The 21,451-nt window shown below is 48.5% G+C and overlaps 1 protein-coding gene across 6 annotated transcripts in view; it reads right to left on the bottom strand.

Moving 5' to 3' along the window:
• The window catches only part of LOC105497556 (syntrophin gamma 2), a 564,393-nt gene that overhangs the window by 276,842 nt on the left and 266,100 nt on the right, over window positions 1-21,451 (bottom strand). For 5 of the 6 annotated variants that reach the window (XM_011768711.2, XM_071076129.1, XM_011768716.3 and 2 more), the window contains 2 exons: window positions 13,421-13,550; window positions 11,311-11,349 (listed from right to left, as the gene is read on the bottom strand). In XM_011768711.2, coding sequence (XP_011767013.2) covers window positions 11,311-11,349; window positions 13,421-13,550 — 169 coding nt within the window. The remainder of the gene's footprint in view (window positions 1-11,310; window positions 11,350-13,420; window positions 13,551-21,451) is intronic. The other variant, XM_011768717.3, reaches the window with a different exon arrangement.

Here is a 21,451-nt window from a genome sequence, read left to right as displayed (position 1 = left end):
TTTTAGCCATATAAAATCCAAACTATAAAAATCAGAATATGATTCAAAAACATTTAAATAGTAATCCAATTTAATAATTCAGTGCATGAATTCAAACTATTATTGAAGAAAAATCCATGTTATCTAAAATTTTAATGTGACACATATTTTGTAGTGAGTACTAGGAGTAATTTCATTATAATTCTTTCATTTTCTCACTCTGCTATTTCAAGGAAAACCAATGAACATATGCTTAGCAGTAAACACTCAGAAAAATAAAAATAAGTTATGACAGAGATCCCGACCACTTTACCAAACGACACTGACCGATGAGCTATGACAAGCTGAGAACCAGCTGGGACCTGACACCCCTCCAGCGTGCAAGCCCCACACACACGAAGCGCCCTCTGCGGGACCGCCTGGGTAAGTCCCGTCACAGCCAGCACGGGATCCACCGAGGGCAAGTCCTGCTTCTGTTATTTGCTTGATAAACCGCTGACGGTCTTCACTCTTAAGCTGGATGAGACTTCCCGGGACGTCGAGAGGCTGGACGACAGAATCAGAGTTCTACGAACGGTATTTCTAGCAATGGGAAAGAAAATTACCAGCACTGTTCTGCAGGGCGGGGCGCGTAGCTGAACAGCTAACATCATCGTGGTTTTCAGTGTTGAATACGAATCACCGAATGCGTTAAACGTTTTAATGTTGTCTTTCTTGACTGTTCAGGATTTACAAGGCTTTTAAAAGTAACCCAAATATTTCACTGGATCATGAACTTCCAAGTTCCTAATGGGTTATCCTTACGTCCCATGGAGGCTCAGGAACCACATCGATGTGGTGTTAATATGATGATAACAGAGGACGACTTTATCTCCCCAGAGACCCTCCCCAGCAAAGCACATTTAACATTGCCAAGGCTCTCTTTTTCCATCATGAAATGGGATAGAATTATAGATCTCACGTGAGAACTGTGGGAATTTCACAGGGTACCACAGGAAGCCCCTCGTAAGGCACTAGCTGGGGGCAAAGGCCGAGGACATTCATACCTGGAAAAGCCACTAATGTGTAATTTACTCCTCCAGTGTCTGAATTTGAAGCCAAATACACAGATTATTTAAAAATATCTAATAGATTTTTTTTTTCCTTTTTTGTCTGGTTGGGTCACATATTTTTGTTGGTTATAACACTTGCATTTATACTCTGTAAATCACAAAAAGCTCCATTTAAAAATGCATTTTTTTCTAGCAAATTTAGCAGATGCTCGATGTTTCCATAATTAATGTGAATTCAATGAGTGATTAATTCCAACTCGCTACTGCACGAGTGCAGGGATTTGTACAGTTTAAGATAGGATTCATTGAAGCACAGTTACTATAAAAACAATTATAGGATTCATTGAAGCACAGTTACCAAAAACAACTAATTGCAAACACGGAGGCTTCCACACGGTCATGAAAAGAATATTACGTGGGCAGTTTGTTCAGCAAGAAAAGAGTTCACATTCCAGGAGGACCAGGCACACGGCCCTGAGCAGCTGCCCGGGTCATCTTACGCGCACTTGAGTGCATTGCTGAAGCCTTGAGGAGACCGTATTAGGCCAGGTTTCACAAGCAATGATGACCATATCTTCAAATCCAAATCTTCAGGAGCCTCTGGCCACCGGATAATTGCAGCAGGCAAAAACAAGTTCACCGTATTTGTCAGGATGGCTGAGTGGAAGACCTTTCTCTTATTGATTAGCATCAAAGTGTGGAACCAGAATTTCTAGAAAATGTAGGAAGTTGCTTGAGTCCTAAATTATTGCAAACTTTTAAGAATCAGCAACAAGCACAAAAAGTCTGGTTTGACCCCATATTTATTACGAGGAGTCACACCAAGATCCTCGTCAAATCACAGAGTTAGTAAGAAGGAGGGGTAGAGAATAATCACATCCAGAAAAATCAGCAAAATAAAAAACGAGGGAATGGTGAACACATTCCCTCTGCAGGTCCCTGGCAACGTGGTCTGAGATTCTTTAACATTCATAAAACAAATATTTCCTCTGATGAGAAATTCTAAGGGTCAAAGCCTGATTAGATTCATACGGGGTAGAGAGATTTAAAGTGATATTTTGCTTTTGCCTGTAGGGCAGACAAACTCTGATGGTTTTACTTCCTTCATTTCCCCAGCCCTCCCCATCACCACCCTGGCCCCAGGCCGGAGTCTTGCTCTGTCGCCCAGGCTGGAGTGCAGTGGCACGCTCTCGGCTCACTGCAACCTCTGCCTCCAGGGTTGAAGCAATTCTCCTGCCTCAGCCTCCCAGGTAGCTGGGATTATAGGCGTGTGCCACCACGCCCGGCTAATTTTTGTATTTTTGGTAGAGATGGGGTTTCACCATGTTGGCCACTCTGGTCTTGAACTCCTGGCCTCGTGATCTGCCCGCCTCAGCTCCCTCATTTTTTAAGTCATGTGTTCACATACTGTTGAGTTTCCCTGATCTTACTCTTTCTGTTCACGAAACACTTAATCATACACTGCAATTTAGATTTCACAAGGGATGAACTGTGAACAGGAAACTGAAGTGCAGGAACTTAATCTATGACAGGGCTGTAACACTCAGGAATATCTAAATACAGAGGACAGATGGGTGAGAGATTGATTTACATTACAGGTAGATCAAGGGAGAGTAAGTTGGAAGTATGCATTCTTGAATTCTTGGCGAAAATAGAGAACTTGGGATTGTTTTTCTAGCATGGCAGCAGCAAGCCTTCTTTTAGGAGGAGTGCTTGATCACGCGGTGGAATTACCGTCTAATTCAGATTCAGCAGAGTTACTCTCTTTCTGAGGAGCTCCAGGTACCAGCTGGAATCTGAGCACCCAGACCTGGGAGGCCCCATGAGCTGCACACCCACCTCCCTGCCCCAGGGCTGCTCTTTCTTCCCCCTGGGCTGGGACAGTGTTGGGCTCTTCTTCTTTTCTGTGTCTGGTTGACACAGTGTTTGGCACAAAGTTCAAGGAGAGTTATGTATCAAGGAGTGAATAAAGAGCTACTGTAAGCCCAAAATGGCAATAACAGACTGCCAGTAATCTGAAATATGTTAGTTGGATGTGAGCTTAATTAAATCACACATGTAATTGAATTATGCTAGATTTAGTGAAGAAATACGTTATAGCTTTGCTATTGTTGGAAACATCGGATGCTTTCTGAATCTTTCTTGGGTATATGCAGTTCATAAATAATTTTAAGCAAAGCTAATTTTATCTTCTACATTATGAATTTTGTAATTACACGTTCCAAGAAGTGTGTATTACACTTTTAGACACATCTCCCTGATTGTACCACCTTAATAAAATTAAGATGTCATAACCATTATAATAAAGAAATATATTTTTTATCTTTTCTGATACCATTTCTAGAAGAAAGTCATTTTCTTTTCACCTGATCAGTCAAGATAATCAAACGTCCACCAGATGATAACATGCAGCTGGTCTTTTCCTTTAGCTAGAAAAAGCCAGAATTACTTGTGTTATTCAGGGTTTTCTGCAGGGGGTCGGGGTGATTTGGCGATTAAAGCATCAATATCTACGTAAATTAAATTTCAGGTTATTCAAAAATAAGTTTAATTTGGAAAGAAATAGGGCTGCTTGCTGTTTGGTGGGGTGGGCGTGTGTGTCTGCAGTGTTTGGTGGGGTGGGCATGTGTGTGTCTGCAGTGTTTGGTGGGGTGGGCATGTGTGTGTCTGCAGTGTTTGGTGGGGTGGGCATGTGTGTGCTGTGTTTGGTGGGGTGGGCATGTGTGTGTCTGCAGTGTTTGGTGGGTGGGCATGTGTGTGTCTGCAGTGTTTGGTGGGTGGGCATGTGTGTGTCTGCAGTGTTTGGTGGGTGGGCATGTGTGTGTCTGCTGTGTTTGGTGGGGTGGGCATGTGTGTGTCTGCAGTGTTTGGTGGGGTGGGCATGTGTGTGTCTGCAGTGTTTGGTGGGGTGGGCATGTGTGTGTCTGCAGTGTTTGGTGGGGTGGGCATGTGTGTGTCTGCAGTGTTTGGTGGGGTGGGCATGTGTGTGTCTGCAGTGTTTGGTGGGGTGGGCATGTGTGTGTCTGCAGTGTTTGGTGGGGTGGGCATGTGTGTGTCTGCAGTGTTTGGTGGGGTGGGCATGTGTGTGTCTGCAGTGTTTGGTGGGGTGGGCATGTGTGTGTCTGCAGTGTTTGGTGGGGTGGGCATGTGTGTGTCTGCAGTGTTTGGTGGGGTGGGCATGTGTGTGTCTGCAGTGTTTGGTGGGGTGGGCATGTGTGTGTCTGCAGTGTTTGGTGGGGTGGGCATGTGTGTGTCTGCAGTGTTTGGTGGGTGGGCATGTGTGTGTCTGCAGTGTTTGGTGGGGTGGGCATGTGTGTGTCTGCAGTGTTTGGTGGGGTGGGCATGTGTGTGTCTGCAGTGTTTGGTGGGTGGGCATGTGTGTGTCTGCAGTGTTTGGTGGGGTGGGCATGTGTGTGTCTGCAGTGTTTGGTGGGTGTGCGTGTGTGTGTCTGCAGTGTTTGGTGGGTGGGCGTGTGTGTGTCTGCAGTGTTTGGTGGGTGTGCGTGTGTGTGTCTGCAGTGTTTGGTGGGTGGGCGTGTGTGTGTCTGCAGTGTTTGGTGGGTGGGCGTGTGTGTGTCTGCAGTGTTTGGTGGGGTGGGCGTGTGTGTGTCTGCAGTGTTTGGTGGGGTGGGCGTGTGTGTGTCTGCAGTGTTTGGTGGGGTGGGCGTGTGTGTGTCTGCAGTGTTTGGTGGGGTGGGCGTGTGTGTGTCTGCAGTGTTTGGTGGGGTGGGCGTGTGTGTGTCTGCAGTGTTTGGTGGGGTGGGCGTGTGTGTGTCTGCAGTGTTTGGTGGGGTGGGCGTGTGTGTGTCTGCAGTGTTTGGTGGGGTGGGCGTGTGTGTGTCTGCTGTGTTTGGTGGGTGGGCGTGTGTGTGTCTGCAGTGTTTGGTGGGGTGGGCGTGTGTGTGTCTGCAGTGTTTGGTGGGGTGGGCGTGTGTGTGTCTGCAGTGTTTGGTGGGTGGGCGTGTGTGTGTCTGCAGTGTTTGGTGGGGTGGGCGTGTGTGTGTCTGCAGTGTTTGGTGGGTGGGCGTGTGTGTGTCTGCAGTGTTTGGTGGGGTGGGCGTGTGTGTGTCTGCAGTGTTTGGTGGGTGGGCGTGTGTGTGTCTGCAGTGTTTGGTGGGGTGGGCGTGTGTGTGTCTGCTGTGTTTGGTGGGTGGGCGTGTGTGTGTCTGCAGTGTTTGGTGGGGTGGGCGTGTGTGTGTCTGCAGTGTTTGGTGGGTGGGCGTGTGTGTGTCTGCAGTGTTTGGTGGGGTGGGCGTGTGTGTGTCTGCTGTGTTTGGTGGGTGGGCGTGTGTGTGTCTGCAGTGTTTGGTGGGGTGGGCGTGTGTGTGTCTGCAGTGTTTGGTGGGGTGGGCGTGTGTGTGTCTGCAGTGTTTGGTGGGGTGGGCGTGTGTGTGTCTGCAGTGTTTGGTGGGTGGGCGTGTGTGTGTCTGCAGTGTTTGGTGGGTGGGCGTGTGTGTGTCTGCTGTGTTTGGTGGGGTGGGCATGTGTGTGTCTGTAGTTATGTTGGTGTTGTTTGGTGGTGTTGTTTGGTGGTGGTGTTTGGTGGTGTTGTTTGGTGGTGTTGTTTGGTGGTGGTGTTTGGTGGTGTTGTTTGGTGGTGTTGTTTGGTGGGTGGGCGTGTGTGTGTCTGCAGTGTTTGGTGGGTGGGTGTGTGTGTGTCTGCTGTGTTTGGTGGTGTTGTTTGGTGGTGGTGTTTGGTGGTGGTGTTTGGTGGTGGTGTTTGGTGGTGTTGTTTGGTGGTGTTGTTTGGTGGTGTTGTTTGGTGGTGTTGTTTGGTGGTGGTGTTTGGTGGTGTTGTTTGGTGGTGTTGTTTGGTGGGTGGGCGTGTGTGTGTCTGCAGTGTTTGGTGGGTGGGCGTGTGTGTGTCTGCAGTGTTTGGTGGGTGGGCGTGTGTGTGTCTGCTGTGTTTGGTGGGGTGGGCATGTGTGTGTCTGTAGTTATGTTGGTGTTGTTTGGTGGTGTTGTTTGGTGGTGGTGTTTGGTGGTGTTGTTTGGTGGTGTTGTTTGGTGGTGGTGTTTGGTGGTGTTGTTTGGTGGTGTTGTTTGGTGGTGGTGTTTGGTGGTGTTGTTTGGTGGTGTTGTTTGGTGGGTGGGCATGTGTGTGTCTGCAGTGTTTGGTGGGTGGGCATGTGTGTGTCTGCAGTGTTTGGTGGGTGGGCATGTGTGTGTCTGCAGTGTTTGGTGGGTGGGCGTGTGTGTGTCTGCAGTGTTTGGTGGGGTGGGCGTGTGTGTGTCTGCAGTGTTTGGTGGGTGGGCGTGTGTGTGTAGTGTTTGGTGGGTGGGCGTGTATGTGTCTGCAGTGTTTGGTGGGTGTGCGTGTGTGTGTCTGCAGTGTTTGGTGGGTGGGCGTGTGTGTGTCTGCAGTGTTTGGTGGGTGGGCGTGTGTGTGTCTGCAGTGTTTGGTGGGGTGGGCGTGTGTGTGTCTGCTGTGTTTGGTGGGGTGGGCGTGTGTGTGTCTGCAGTGTTTGGTGGGGTGGGCGTGTGTGTGTCTGCAGTGTTTGGTGGGGTGGGCATGTGTGTGTCTGTAGTTATGTTGGTGTTGTTTGGTGGTGTTGTTTGGTGGTGGTGTTTGGTGGTGTTGTTTGGTGGGTGGGCATGTGTGTGTCTGCAGTGTTTGGTGGGTGGGTGTGTGTGTGTGTCTGCTGTGTTTGGTGGTGTTGTTTGGTGGTGTTGTTTGGTGGTGTTGTTTGGTGGTGTTGTTTGGTGGGTGGGCGTGTGTGTGTCTGCAGTGTTTGGTGGGTGGGCGTGTGTGTGTCTGCAGTGTTTGGTGGGGTGGGCGTGTGTGTGTCTGCTGTGTTTGGTGGGTGGGCGTGTGTGTGTCTGCAGTGTTTGGTGGGGTGGGCGTGTGTGTGTCTGCAGTGTTTGGTGGGTGGGCGTGTGTGTGTCTGCAGTGTTTGGTGGGGTGGGCGTGTGTGTGTCTGCAGTGTTTGGTGGGTGGGCGTGTGTGTGTCTGCAGTGTTTGGTGGGGTGGGCGTGTGTGTGTCTGCTGTGTTTGGTGGGGTGGGCATGTGTGTGTCTGTAGTTATGTTGGTGTTGTTTGGTGGTGGTGTTTGGTGGTGTTGTTTGGTGGTGTTGTTTGGTGGGTGGGCATGTGTGTGTCTGCAGTGTTTGGTGGGTGGGTGTGTGTGTGTCTGCTGTGTTTGGTGGTGTTGTTTGGTGGTGTTGTTTGGTGGTGTTGTTTGGTGGGTGGGCATGTGTGTGTCTGCAGTGTTTGGTGGGTGGGTGTGTGTGTGTCTGCTGTGTTTGGTGGTGTTGTTTGGTGGTGTTGTTTGGTGGTGGTGTTTGGTGGTGTTGTTTGGTGGGGTGGGCGTGTGTGTGTCTGCTGTGTTTGGCGGGGTGGGCATGTGTGTGTCTGTAGTTATGTTGGTGTTGTTTGGTGGTGGTGTTTGGTGGTGTTGTTTGGTGGGTGGGCGTGTGTGTGTCTGCAGTGTTTGGTGGGTGGGTGTGTGTGTGTCTGCTGTGTTTGGTGGTGTTGTTTGGTGGGTGGGCGTGTGTGTGTCTGCAGTGTTTGGTGGGTGGGTGTGTGTGTGTCTGCTGTGTTTGGTGGTGTTGTTTGGTGGTGTTGTTTGGTGGTGTTGTTTGGTGGTGTTGTTTGGTGGGTGGGCGTGTGTGTGTCTGCAGTGTTTGGTGGGTGGGTGTGTGTGTGTCTGCTGTGTTTGGTGGTGTTGTTTGGTGGTGTTGTTTGGTGGTGTTGTTTGGTGGTGTTGTTTGGTGGGTGGGCGTGTGTGTGTCTGCAGTGTTTGGTGGGTGTGTGTGTGTGTGTCTGCTGTGTTTGGTGGTGTTGTTTGGTGGTGTTGTTTGGTGGTGTTGTTTGGTGGTGGTGTTTGGTGGTGTTGTTTGGTGGGTGGGCGTGTGTGTGTCTGCAGTGTTTGGTGGGTGTGTGTGTGTGTGTCTGCTGTGTTTGGTGGTGTTGTTTGGTGGTGGTGTTTGGTGGTGTTGTTTGGTGGTGTTGTTTGGTGGTGGTGTTTGGTGGGTGGGCGTGTGTGTGTCTGCAGTGTTTGGTGGGTGTGTGTGTGTGTGTCTGCTGTGTTTGGTGGTGTTGTTTGGTGGTGTTGTTTGGTGGTGTTGTTTGGTGGGTGGGCATGTGTGTGTCTGCAGTGTTTGGTGGGTGTGTGTGTGTGTGTCTGCTGTGTTTGGTGGTGTTGTTTGGTGGTGTTGTTTGGTGGTGTTGTTTGGTGGTGGTGTTTGGTGGGTGGGCGTGTGTGTGTCTGCAGTGTTTGGTGGGTGTGTGTGTGTGTGTCTGCTGTGTTTGGTGGTGTTGTTTGGTGGTGTTGTTTGGTGGTGTTGTTTGGTGGGTGGGCATGTGTGTGTCTGCAGTGTTTGGTGGGTGTGTGTGTGTGTGTCTGCTGTGTTTGTTGGTGTTGTTTGGTGGTGTTGTTTGGTGGTGTTGTTTGGTGGTGGTGTTTGGTGGTGTTGTTTGGTGGGTAGGCATGTGTGTGTCTGCAGTGTTTGGTGGGTGGGTGTGTGTGTGTCTGCTGTGTTTGGTGGTGTTGTTTGGTGGTGTTGTTTGGTGGTGGTGTTTGGTGGGTGGGTGTGTGTGTGTCTGCTGTGTTTGGTGGTGTTGTTTGGTGGTGTTGTTTGGTGGTGTTGTTTGGTGGTGTTGTTTGGTGGTGTTGTTTGGTGGTGGTGTTTGGTGGTGTTGTTTGGTGGTGTTGTTTGGTGGGTGGGCGTGTGTGTGTCTGCAGTTATCTTGGTATTGTTTTCAGGTTAGTCTTTGTCCCAGACAAAAGTGCTCTGGTTTGTGTGATAAATTATTTGGTTATTTTTTATACCAGATATGAGAGTCTAAAAATGCACACATTATGCTTTTTGTAGATTCTCCTAATTCTGTTTTTCATGTGTTTTTGTTTGCCAATTTCACTGGTTGTTAAATACCTTTATTTATCTTTTCACAAAAATTTTTTTCACATAAAATTCACATTTTTCACATTAACAATTATCTCACAATTATTTATTAAATACCAAAATCAAGAATGAATTGTTCAGAGTGAGAAGAAATTTTCTTTCTGTTTTAAAGGGCCTAACGTCTTAAATGCAAACTCCTAACATTTGTACAACACACACCACTTTTGGAGAAAACGTGAAACCATCCTCCACCAAAAGCGCATCCGGATCTAGCAGGGCTAGTTCTTCATCATCCTACATAGTGAAGCTCAGTTCTAAGATTAATTTCCAAATAAGCTACTCCAAGCCGCTAAGTAAATTCAAAGTTGTATAGAACATTTAAGGTTGTAAAAAGGACCTTAAATTACCCAGTACAACTTTCTTGTATTACAGATAAAGAAATTAAACCTCTGGAGTGAATTTGTTAAAATTACACCACCAGATAAGGGTCTGGTCAGGGTTATTAGGTCCACGGTTTGCCTTTGGCTTTTTGCTTTGTCAAACAAGGCCACCCAGATGGATGTGAAACACACAACGTTTAACATGTGGTAGAATTTCACCAAGATGAAGCAAAAACAAGGCCACCCACTGCCTCTGAGGTCTCCGGAAGACAGACGGTCCTTCAACGTGCTCCGTACCAGGAGATGTGCTCCCTACAGGTTTTTATGTTTCTCTGAACTATTATTTCATCATCTCTTGTGAGTCGATGATAAGGAGGATTCAATTCCAAAGTAAAAAGAAAATGCCTTCCTCTCCGGAGCAGTGCTCTTTCCAACATGAGAAGTAATTCCAGAACAGCTACGAAAGTCAGCATGTTCTCTGAAGCACATAAAGGCCAAGTCCGTAAACGCTGCCCATTCCCACGCATGCTCTCCACCTGTGGGCATCGCCGTTTAGCATCAAGGATCTGTCTGCAAGGTGACAAGCCCTCTGGGGGCCGGGAGAGGATGGCTGTCCTCGTGGCAAACAAACTGAGAAACAGAGAAGCAGCAGCCAACACTGAGAAACACCAGAAGCTGCGGCTCCTCCCAAGATCTCGGAAGAGTCTCAGGTTTGCCATAACGAGGATCTCAGGAGACATTCTGCTAATTTGAGTGTGTGAATAAGACACAATATCAAATGGTGAATAAGACACAATATCAAATGGTGAATTATTCATAGAGACTATGGCAAAACTTTGGCCCACCGTCACACCAGCCTTGATAAAAAGGTGGAGATAAAGTGTTTCCTGTGTGAACCATAGAGAGATATGCACTTTGTGGAAAAGCTTCAGAACTTCTGTTACAAAAACACATAGTAGGGAAATTATGCATAAGAATATGAAACGAATCCTATATTAATTTGAAGAATTTATAGAAATAATCATTAAATAGCTATGCAAACAAAAATAGTTGATGGTAAATTTAGAATACTATTAAGAGATAAAAGATTTAGAAGAACTATTTATTCTGTTTCTTTTCTAATGTAGAAATGTTGACTAGAGAGGTTTAATTTAAAACACAGCCCTATTTTCCCATTCTTTTAGTAAATATTTGATAGGCAGGAGACCTCTTCTAAAGTCCTCCATCGTGAATTCAAATATTCTTGCTAAGCACTATTTTGTGCGCTATTTAAAGCAAATTGAACACGTTTTTCTCAGTTTTCTTGAGGCTATGATGCATGTTTCTTTAAGCCCATAAGAGATATAACCAAAAATGAATGAACTGTAAGTAACATACTCCCTTACATTACAAGTTAAACCGTAAGTTTATTATAAAGGAAACAGAAGAATAACACAGTGGCTTAAAAGCTGATTTGCCTGATATTCAAACAGCTTGATTACAATAGAGTTTTCCTAAGTACTCACAGACCTGGGAAGTGAGCAGAAAATCAGGCCTGAGGGTGGCTACAAAGGTAGCCATCGTGAATCCAGGACAACGTTAAGGGCATTGGGCTCCAGGTGAACAAACTGCCTGGATCTGGGGATGGCAGGATCCTATCCACCGGCAATAACACCCATTGGGTCAAAGCCCTCCTGAGAGTGAAGCTTTCCTAGTAAGGATTTTATTTAAGAAAATAATATAATGCTTAAAATTTCAAATTGCACAGGTGTGTCATTACAAAGCCCTTCTCAGTTTAAACAAACATATCTAAATCATCATTTAAATCATGATTTCTTACAAAAAAACATAACTGCCAATGGAGAAATCATCCATACACAGGAGATCAGAATGACCTATGCTATTCCCATAGACAGAGCATTTTTACAGAATTAACAGGGAGGGCAGAGACCACAAAATGCAGTCTGAAATGTGCTAACGTTTTCCTATCAACATTTCCAAATTAAATTTCAAACAACCAAAGAGACTGCTTTTTGAGATGTGTTTCATCATGAAGCAGAAAATACAAACCCTACCTGGTCGGAAGGAGAGCAGCATTTGTTCGCCATCTTCATCTGTGGAGAAAAGGCAGAGAGTCAGCGCCACAGCCACCAACACCAGGACGGCTCACCTGAGTGACAGCTGGAAGTCATCAGCCACACTCTGTCCTGGGAAACAGGCTTCTTTAATGACACATTTCCTATCTGAAAACCTAGCCAGAGTCAATACAAGCATGGCAGCAGTAGAAAAAACTTTACCAGCAGACTTCAATTCCTCTTTTTCAAATATCAGCATTTATGTAGGTGAAGTTACGGGAGAGCAGGTGCTTAAATTCCAATATCTGAGAAAAGTGAGGAAATGATTTCTGCTCTACATAACCTTCTGACAGTCAGTATTACTGTGATGGTAATTACGGTTATCACAGTTGATAATCTTTCTTTTATTTAGTTCACCCAATGACCTATGGAGGTAGATGTTGTTTTCCAAAATTTCATTAACGAGGAAGTGGAGGTGCAGAATCATAACACTCCCACAGCCCACAGCCACACAGCCCACAGCCCACAGCCACAGCTCACAGCCCACAGCCCACAGCCACAGAGCCCACAGCCACACACACAGCCACACAGCCCACAGTCACACAGCCACACAGCCCACAGCCCACAGCCCACAGAGCCCACAGCCACACAGCCACACAGCCACAGAGCCCACAGCCCACAGCCACACAGCCCACAGCCCACAGCCACACAGCCCACAGCCCACAGCCACACAGCCCACAGCCCACAGCCCACAGCCACAGAGCCCACAGCCACACACACAGCCACACAGCCCACAGTCACACAGCCACACAGCCCACAGCCCACAGCCCACAGCCACAGAGCCCACAGCCACACAGCAGCGAGGTGGCTCGGAGTCCACATTTCCATTCTGAAGTGTTGGGGTGTCTGACTTCTCTGCCCTGCTTATGAGGGGTGATGTGTGAAATGATACAGAACTGAAGGGCGCTCCTTGTCACAAGCATTTCTGCAAATATGAGTCAAGCACCATCCTTTCTTCCCTTTCTATTTGTTCAGATAACTTTGGAATTTAAAGTGTCACATCTGAAAATTACGATGTTAGGAAGGTCCTGGTACTTCCTTCTATGGTTGCAGAAAGGAAGCCCCTGAGGTCTTTACAGGAGAAATCTCACACATTGCTGCTTCCCCCAGTGACAGGTTAACTTCTGTTTAGCAGCCACAGGAAGCAGCAAGGTTGCAAAGGAGATGTGGGGTGCTGGGCAGGGAAAGGCAGGGCAGGGGCAGGGCGGGTGCCTCTGCAGGGCTGCAGGGTGGGCCGTGCCTGGCCGGTCTGCAAGCTGGACCCAGTCTCTGCAGCCTCCAGGCTACGCCGGAACAGAGCAGGGATCGAAGTGCAATTACAAGGCAAGTCAGCTGGGAGGGAGCAAGGACAGTAAGGTCAGTCCAGGGCCCCCTCCAGGCAGGGCCAGTCCTGCCACAGTCTCCAGGCCTGCGGCCACGGCTCCATGTCCGTATCCAGACACCCACCACTCCAGGCAACTCCCACATCATCGAGTCTTTGCTCCCACCCCATCTCTTTTCATTTATCTTTAAAATGTCCTGCTGACTTTTATTATCAAACACATCACTGAAAGATACAATGTTTTTTCTTTTCTGGGGGACTGCAGCACAAATTTGAGAAGTAATGTTTTTGCTCAGTTATACCTTTTTCTAAATCTTCATAACGTTTGGGGGAATTATACTTTTAACCCAATTGGGTTTCCCCAACTCAAAATGTCACATTGTATCAATGCATTTGGGTAAAATATAAAATTATGACGCATAACTATTTCTGTAAATGTATGTGGAGAGAAAGAGAGAGGAAGGGAGGGAGAGAGACAGAGGCAGACAGAGGGGAGGAGGAAGATAAAACCAGGTGGGAAATTCCCAGCTGTCAGACGTAGTCACACTCTTTGATTTGGAAACATTCTGATGGCTTGATTTTTAATGGTTATAGTCAGAGATTTGACACATTGAAACAAGTACATGATTTTGTTTAGGGTTAATCATCAATCATCAAAAATCTGATGTCTCAATTATTTTTCATGCACAAATGAACATCAGCAGAGACTCAGAAACAACGTGTGCTCACGTTCTGAAGGGTCAGCTCCCTGATGTTGGCTGAGACCGCCCGCAGCCAGTCGGCGCCATCCTGGGCCGTGTAAAACCGGAGGATCCCAGAGCTGACTCCATCCAGGGCGAGCACCTCGAACGCGTTCCACCTGGAGGAGGGGAGAGAGCTGTCCAGGAGGCCCCGCAGCGAGGGGCGCAGGCCTGCCTCCGTGAGCTTCAAGGCTGATGCAGGGCTCTACCCTGGACCCAGGACATGGGGCAAGTGCACCCCTTCCTCAGGCACCTCAGTACGGTCAGCAGGCTCGCTGAGACCAAGGCCAAACCCTGAATTCCCCTGGTAACAGGAGCTACTTCTAATTCGATGAAACATGAAAAGCAACTGTCAGGGGAAGAACAGTGCTCCGGAAATTTTGGAGTTACTGTCTGCAAGATTCTTACTGGTTATTCTTTCAAAGACCCTTTGGATGGAGCACTTAAAGCTCCTGATGGGGTGAGGCTGGAGCAGCCCAGGCACCCTCCGCACTCAGCATCCACCCTTCTCTAGAACCACGCGTGCGCTTCTGATTGACAGGGGAGCTTTGGGAGAAGCTGGGTCCCCTTCCATTGCTCCATGACACTCCACTTGCTGAGAACCCAATCATGGCCAAGTATTAACAACAACAAACCAACTGTCTCAAATTCAGTAGTTCATCCCTGTCATGCAACATCTTTTAAAAACATACTTTACATACACCTATTTGCAAAAGAGGAATGTCATGTACACTTTTGTAGACTTTTTCTTAAGAAAATAGTGCATATTGGCTGGGCGCAGTGGCTCACGCCTATAATCATAGGACTTTGGAAGACTGAGGTGGGAGGATCCCTTGAGGTCAGGAGTTCGAGATCAGCCTGGCCAAGATGGTGAAATCCCATCTTTACCAAAAATACAAAAATTAGCCGGGCATGGTGGCACACACCTGTCGTCCCAGCTACTTGGGAGGCTGCGGCAGGAGAATCTCCTGAACCCGGGAGGCAGAGCTTGCAGTGAGCCGAGATCATGCCACTGCACCCCAGCATGGGCAACAGAGTGAGACCCTATCTTAAAAAAAGAAAGAAAAAGAAGAAAACAATGCATATTAATTTATATGACCCATAACACCTCCATGGTCTCAAGCCACTAACTGAAGATAAAATACAGAACAAAACAAACATATTTTGTTAAAAAAACAAGTCTTCACTGAGTTATGCTTTAATAATCTTTCAGATGTGAGTGTCATTGCTGCTTTCTTAGGCAGGGAGGGGTAGGAAACAGAGATGGTATAACACAGTTCTGCATATTTTTGAGCCAAATCTATCAGACCAGAGTTTGCTATTTTAAAAATCATTCTTTTTAAAAGCAGACATCCCTGTCTAGGGGACATTCTCATCCTAATTAGTGTTTCTTGGATCAGAATGTGAGGTTTATCTACTTGTAGCTGATATTCTGCCTGATGGCGATGAACAAGATACTCCTGACTTTGCAGGAGGACAGAGGTGAAGGTGGAGGTGAGTGAGTGGAGCTGGAGAGGGGAAGAAGCCGGAGAAAGCAGGTCCCCTGCGTGGGGAGGGCAGGCAGCTCCGCCTCCACCTTTGCTCAGCCCTTTCTGATCTCCTTTCCTGGTCTTCCTGGTGAGCACCCGTCCCTCAGGGTCCATCGCTTCCCGTGGGGCCTTTGATCCTGGGTGTCTGCTATAACAAATTAATCTTTACACTTTAAAATGCTGGGAGACTATTTTAGGCACATCATGTAATATTCCACATGAATTAGGTGCTTATTAAATATTGAGAGACTTATATCCATACTTTTGTCCAAGTGTCCATTAATTCTTATTAAATAAGTGCTGACTAAAAATGGGCTCATCGCCATCATTTCTCGTTTGTTCACGTTAACCGGTGTGATATACACAAAGCAAGGCTGACCTTCATCTAGTGGTAAACAAACAGCTGGGTCAAGCAGATTACTGAGGACAACAGCCAAGTTCCCTGGCTCCCCACATGAAGAGGGCAGAGACTGCTATTTTTAGGCACATTTTACATCAAGCTACAGCACACACACACACACACACGCACACACAACTCACCAGTGAACACCTCCATAAACAGTCACGTATTCAATACTCTTGGCCAACCAACCCTCAGACCAAAAACAGACTTTAGAAGAATCTTCAAAAGTTCTCTGTGTCCCACCCTCCAATTATCCCCATCTCAGAGCTCTACGCTTTTATTCTTTCAGGAGAGCCTGTTTTTCTCCAAAGGCCTGAGGAGGAACAGGAGGTGGTGCCAGTGTGGGCCAGGGGCAGCTTTGCCTGGAGCTAGCTGGACTGGGGTGGGGCCTGCAGGGATCCCGGGGCAGCGTGGGGGTAGGGGCGCCCCCCTCTCATGAATCAGGGACGCCTGGTGGAGCATGTGAAGGACACTCGTGGTCACCGCTTGGCTCCAGCTCACATGTGCTAACAACAGTGTCTTCTCGGGGAGTTGGCATTTCCTGATTCTCAGGGTTGGTGACGTATGCACCAAATGCATGGAGGACTGAACACCGAGCGCTCTCAACAGGGTCAGTACTGTGGTCATCCCCGTAAAGTCAGTGGTGAGAAGGAATCTGAGTCCTGAGTCCTAATTCGGCCTTCGGATGTTTACACCATCATTCATGTAGCGGGAATAAGACGTGAGGTAGAGACGGTGGGCCCAGGCTCCATGAAGGACCCTTTATCGATGCTGTGGTCTTCAGAAAGATCATCAGCTTTGCCCCCTGAGGCACTGAACACACGTAGAGCCCCAGAGGCTCACGGCCTCGCACGAGGGGCAGACGGCTGTGACCTGCAATGAAAAGGGAGGCGTCTGCACCCAGGCACGTTTATGCCGTAGCTACATGAGGCAGGCTGGACATCTCATTCTGAGCTGGGCTTTCCTTGTCCTTACGATGGGCTTCAAATGCCAACTCTACCATAAAATATAAATACTGAGAGAAACAAATGGAATAACCTAAACAAAGTTATTTGTAAGCCCATGAGTACCACATAAGCATTATTAGTCTGTAATTTGTCAAAGAAAGCAATAAAAATTACATATCAAATGAACAGAAGCTGTGAAAGTTGTTAACAATAATGCTGATGGCAGATACTAACATGTTAACAAAACAGGGAAAGGAAGGTCACAGCTTGGCTTATCACTGGTTCACTGTTTGGTTTATTGTTATAGAAGCCGGGTAACTAGTGTAAGTTACACAATCTGCTTTCAGGCAAGTCTGGATGCGAGATCAGCAGCCGCTTCTTCCAGGGCATTTCTGGGCCTTTGCTTCCTCCGAGTTTCATAGTTTCCTCCAAGTTTTCTCCGTGGCTCACGGATGGAACCTGGCTTCTCTACCCACCTTGCAGTGGCTGCTCAGGCCTTTCAGGATGGTGTTCGTGTGGTCAAGGTCATTGTCAGAGCTGAAATCCACAGAGCGTCTGCTCAGGAGCTAACATGCTCCTTGATGGCCATGCGTGAGATTGTAGGAAGCTGCCGTAAGCAAAGCCACACCAAGCAAAGGCAGAGTGCTTGGTGCCCCGGGGTTCCCCAAGAAGAAACCAAGACAGCTCCGACACTCACTGACCGCGTTGGCACTTTTGAAAAGTCTACCCTCGTCCCAGGGTTTCCTCATGCCCTTAGAGAATTTCTGAATTCCAAAGAGAAAACTGAAAATAGAGTTTTATGCTCTAGGAAGTGAACTGAATCACAGTTTTTGGCTAAGAGAAATAAATTTATTCCAATAAAGTTCAAAGCACACGTCTTCATGTATTAGGGCATTACGGAACTGAAGTTACGTGCTCGGGTCTGCACCTCCCGTGGAGGACATCCAGTGTCTTTGGGCCACTCTTCCTGCGCTCCTGACTGTGGGCTCAGTGCCAGCCTCAACGCCAACCCTGCGGCTCCTGCCGGGAAAAGCCCCACAGCCCAGCTCTCATGCGTCCGGCCACACTGCCCGCCTTCGCTGTAGTCTTCAGGTCCACATCCAGAAAGGCCTCTGAATCCTGCCCAACCGCTGGGAATCTTCCTGTCACAAAACACACCTCAACAGATTCGACCCTTTTCCAAATCATCTGCTTCAGCGGAAACCAATCATAGAGCATTATCAGTTATTATTAAAGCCTCGAACCGAGACCCCTGCTACGTCTGCTACCAACGACCACTCTTCCAACCTCCTGCTCCACTTGTGCTGTGGGATTCCAGTAACTATAAAATTTGACCCTAAAAACTGAGAATTCTTAATTGCCTGTCAAAGCTTCAGTGTTGGAGAAAGGAAGTCAAAATGTGTAAATCACCTTTTTAACAAGCTGTCTGGTTTTTAAAGAATAAATATGTTGGACTTTACAAAATGTAACCAAGGACCCTTTCATCCATAAATGATGGCTGGTGGCCCTCATTACCACCACAGCCTGTCACTCCCCATCGACTCTGGCCACCACCTCCCTCTGTGCCTGCGGTAACAGGGAGGAAAGGTGTGTATCGCACACACGCCTGTTTACTTAACTTTAAGCCTTCATGCTTTGGAAAATAAGGAGAGTGTGCATGTGTGTGTGTGTATTTTAGCTCATGACTGAAAATTATGAGTATTCATGAGACAAAAAGATAACGTGTATGTTTCAGAATTTGAAAAATCTTGAAATTTCATTCACATATTTTATTTGAAAACTGTCTCTGTAATATATTATTTTTTAGTACAATTTAGAAAAATATATTTTTTCTACTTCCCTGTCATGTAGTGGCGTTTCTAAATATTCCATATTAAATATTAATAAAGAGGGCTAATTTAAGTTCAGGAACGTCTGAACTTAATGGAGTAACTTGTTCATTAAAAAGTCATTGTGGGCTGAGCGCGGTGGCTTATGTCTGTAATCCCAGCACTTTGAGAGGCCGAGGCAGAGGATCACCTGAGGTCAGGAGTTGGAGACCAGCCAGGCCAATGTGGTGAAACCCCATCTCTATTAAAAATACAAAAAAAAAAAAAAATAGCTGGGCGTTGTGGTGCATGCCTGTAATCCCAGCTACTTGGGAGACTGAGGCAGGAGAATCCCTTGAACCCAGGAGGCGGAGGTTGGAGTGAGCGGAGATCACATCATCGCACTCCGGCCTGGGCAACTAAGACTCTGTCTCAGGGCGGGGGAAAAAAAAGGCATTGTTACCAGAAATTCAGGCCACAAATAAAGTGTTCACTCGAGACAAAGAAAAGGTCAATAGGTCCAAGAAAGAGAATTTCCCCCGTGTGGTGTCTCACAGGGCACCTCCTCACCCTTCTCTGTCACTTCCCATTGCCTCGTGAGAACAGGGCTTGGGTCTTCTGAGCCCCTCACTTCCCCGGGCAGTGCTGCTGAAGCAGGAGAGGCAGGAGGCCCCATCCATGCAGGCCATGCCCAGGTCAGTGAGTGGGGCACTGGAGTGCAATGTCCAGGGACTCCCTGAAGGCCTCCCTGTGGATGGGAAGGACAGGAGGCGGCCTGCAGGGATGTCGCGCATGTCCATGCGTCTTGCTGTGGGGCCATCACAAGCCTGTGTGTTTGCTGCAGGCCTCAGCAGAGTGGGCGTCCTGCGCTTTGTTCTTTCCACCAGGGCCAGCACTAAGAGCCCTGGCACTCAGTAGGCACACATGCGTGTTTGCTTTGTGAGTAAATGTTTGAGAAGACCCAGCAGGATTCCAGCACCTGGTTTTGTCACGGGAAGGTGGTGTCTACACTCTCCTCTGCCTGCTGCCTCCCCTCTGCCTGCTGCCTGCTGGTAGGACTGACTCCACCCGATCTCAGCCACGTTGTGGGGGGTCCCTCATCTGACAATGGGCTCACACCACTGGGCTGTGAGAAGGAAATGGAGGAGGGAGGTGAAGGGAGGAGCTCATGCCTGGCATATGCACATTTGGCGCGTCCTCATGATCACTTTCCTCTCCACCGGGGACCATCTGGAGCGAGGCACGGTGCTGCACTGAATGGCTTGTGCTTCTTTTCACACCCGCACTGCCGGGCATGTCACCTGATTGTAAGAACTGGTTGTATACGATAGTGGCAGCAGTAGCTGTAACAACAACAGAGAACTAAATAAAGGCCATCACTCATTACGAGCTGGCTTTACCCTCGCAGTGACCCTATGGAAGAGCCACTGTCATTTCAACTGCCCAGGGTGCAGGACGGAGGCGGGGGCTTGTGACACAGGCTGGGCTGAACGGCTACTGAGTGTGGGGCCTGGGCTCAAGCTTGGGAACCTCTGGCCCCCACGCTGTCGACCAGGGCACTGTGCTCTCCGTAAGGAGGGATCCGTGGACCCGGGCGCCGCGCTGCCCACAAGGTGGAATCGTTATCTGCGTTTACTCCAGGGAAGCTCAACCAGCATCCCGGGGCTCAGTGCTTCTTCTCGGTTATCTGAGATCCAACGAGACCAACTAATTGGCCTCGACCACCCAGGTGGGCACCCCCAGCAGCGGGCAGGACAGAGGGTGACCTGTGATCACAACGGGACTTCGCTTTTCATCCAGGTGAAGGTGTCACTCACAGAACTGTCCCCTAATCCTCTCAGCTTCAGCGTTGGCCTTTTCTTCTCGGTAAACTGCTCCTGAGTCCCGGCCCCCAGACATCCAAGTTTCCAGTGCCCGTCCCTCTGAGCCTGGCTGCCCTGCTGTCTGTTTATAAAACTGTGTCTGATACACCGGGCAGGTCATCCTAGCACTACAGCCTGCCTGAGTTTACTCACTCATCTTCGTTTTCTTTTTCCATTTCAAAGGATAAAACCTCATCATTAAACAGAATGCCTGTATCCTGGTAGCTTGCATGAACCCAGAGTGAAGATTATCTGGACTATCGAATGGAACACGGGTGGAGGCTGCACACCTGCCAATGAATGGAGCAGCAGAAGCCGCAGCCGCGTGCTTTTACCCAACACCAAAGTCGGCTCCTGTCCCCTTAGGCCACAGCTTCCTAAAACCAGGTGGCTCAGGGCCCGGGACACAGCAGCAATTCCTGGGTAACGTGAGAAAATGCAGAGATTTGTTGATAAAAGGAAGCCCAGAGCAGGCCCCCAGGTGGGCAAGAGCCTGGGCGTGTAGGCATGGACCATGGGAGTGGAGGTGAGGGTCTCCCAGGGGCTGCACAGCTGGGCTGAAGCAGGCCTGGGTGAGAGAGAGGCGCTCCCCACACAGCAGGGACCCGCAGCCGGGGACTGGAAGGATCAGGGCCAGAGCAGGCCTTGCAGTCCATGTTCTCTAATCCTAAGAGAACCATATTTTATAAATGTCAAGGCCACATTTTAAGCACACATGTGAACACGGGTAACTCAGTCCAAGACCACGAGGACCCCCCATCATCTCTAAAGTGTAGACGTGAGTGGAGCTTCGTCCCATGCTGGGAGGTCACAGGGCTGAGTGTGCACAGGAATGACAGAAGCCCTAGCTCAGATGTGAGACACGGTACAGCACTCAGCCCACACAGCGCAGCACTCAGACCCCAGCCATGAGACGCAGAAATGCCTGGACGCTGCAGGCGCTGTGTCATCCCCTGCACGGGGCGGGAGGCTGCCAGCCTCTCAGGCTGTCTTCCTCGTTTTTAGAACGGAGATCGACCTGCCCAGCAGAGCTGTGTTTGGAGCCACAGAGTGCAGCAAAGTGACCTCACTTAGACCCAGCAGAACTTTAAGAGCGGCACCAGTACGAGCAGAAGAATCACCAGAGAACTTGTTTATATTTTACACAAGTTTACTGTGAAATGAAATCATGTCTCAGAGGAATTAATTAATTCCACCAGATGGCAGACACAAGGCTGATTGCAACATGCCAGTGCCACCTTCCAGCCCAAACTTCAGTGGAGACCGAAGCTCAGCTTCCCCAGCTGTGGCTGCACAGACCCACACTCAAACAGGCCTGAGGAGCTGCTGTGGAAGCTGCAGGACTCCAGGGTGGATAAGGCAGGGAAACGGATTCGCACCCGAGCGGAGGCGCTCGAAGGCTGTCTGCCGTGACTCTCCTTCCCACACCAACGTGCTGCGGATCAGAGTCACACGGGCGGCTCCTCCGCTT

The sequence above is a fragment of the Macaca nemestrina genome, chromosome 13 (assembly GCF_043159975.1).
Source record: "Macaca nemestrina isolate mMacNem1 chromosome 13, mMacNem.hap1, whole genome shotgun sequence".
NCBI classification, from domain to species: Eukaryota; Metazoa; Chordata; class Mammalia; order Primates; family Cercopithecidae; genus Macaca; species Macaca nemestrina.
This window is presented reverse-complemented; position numbering and strand designations above follow the sequence as displayed.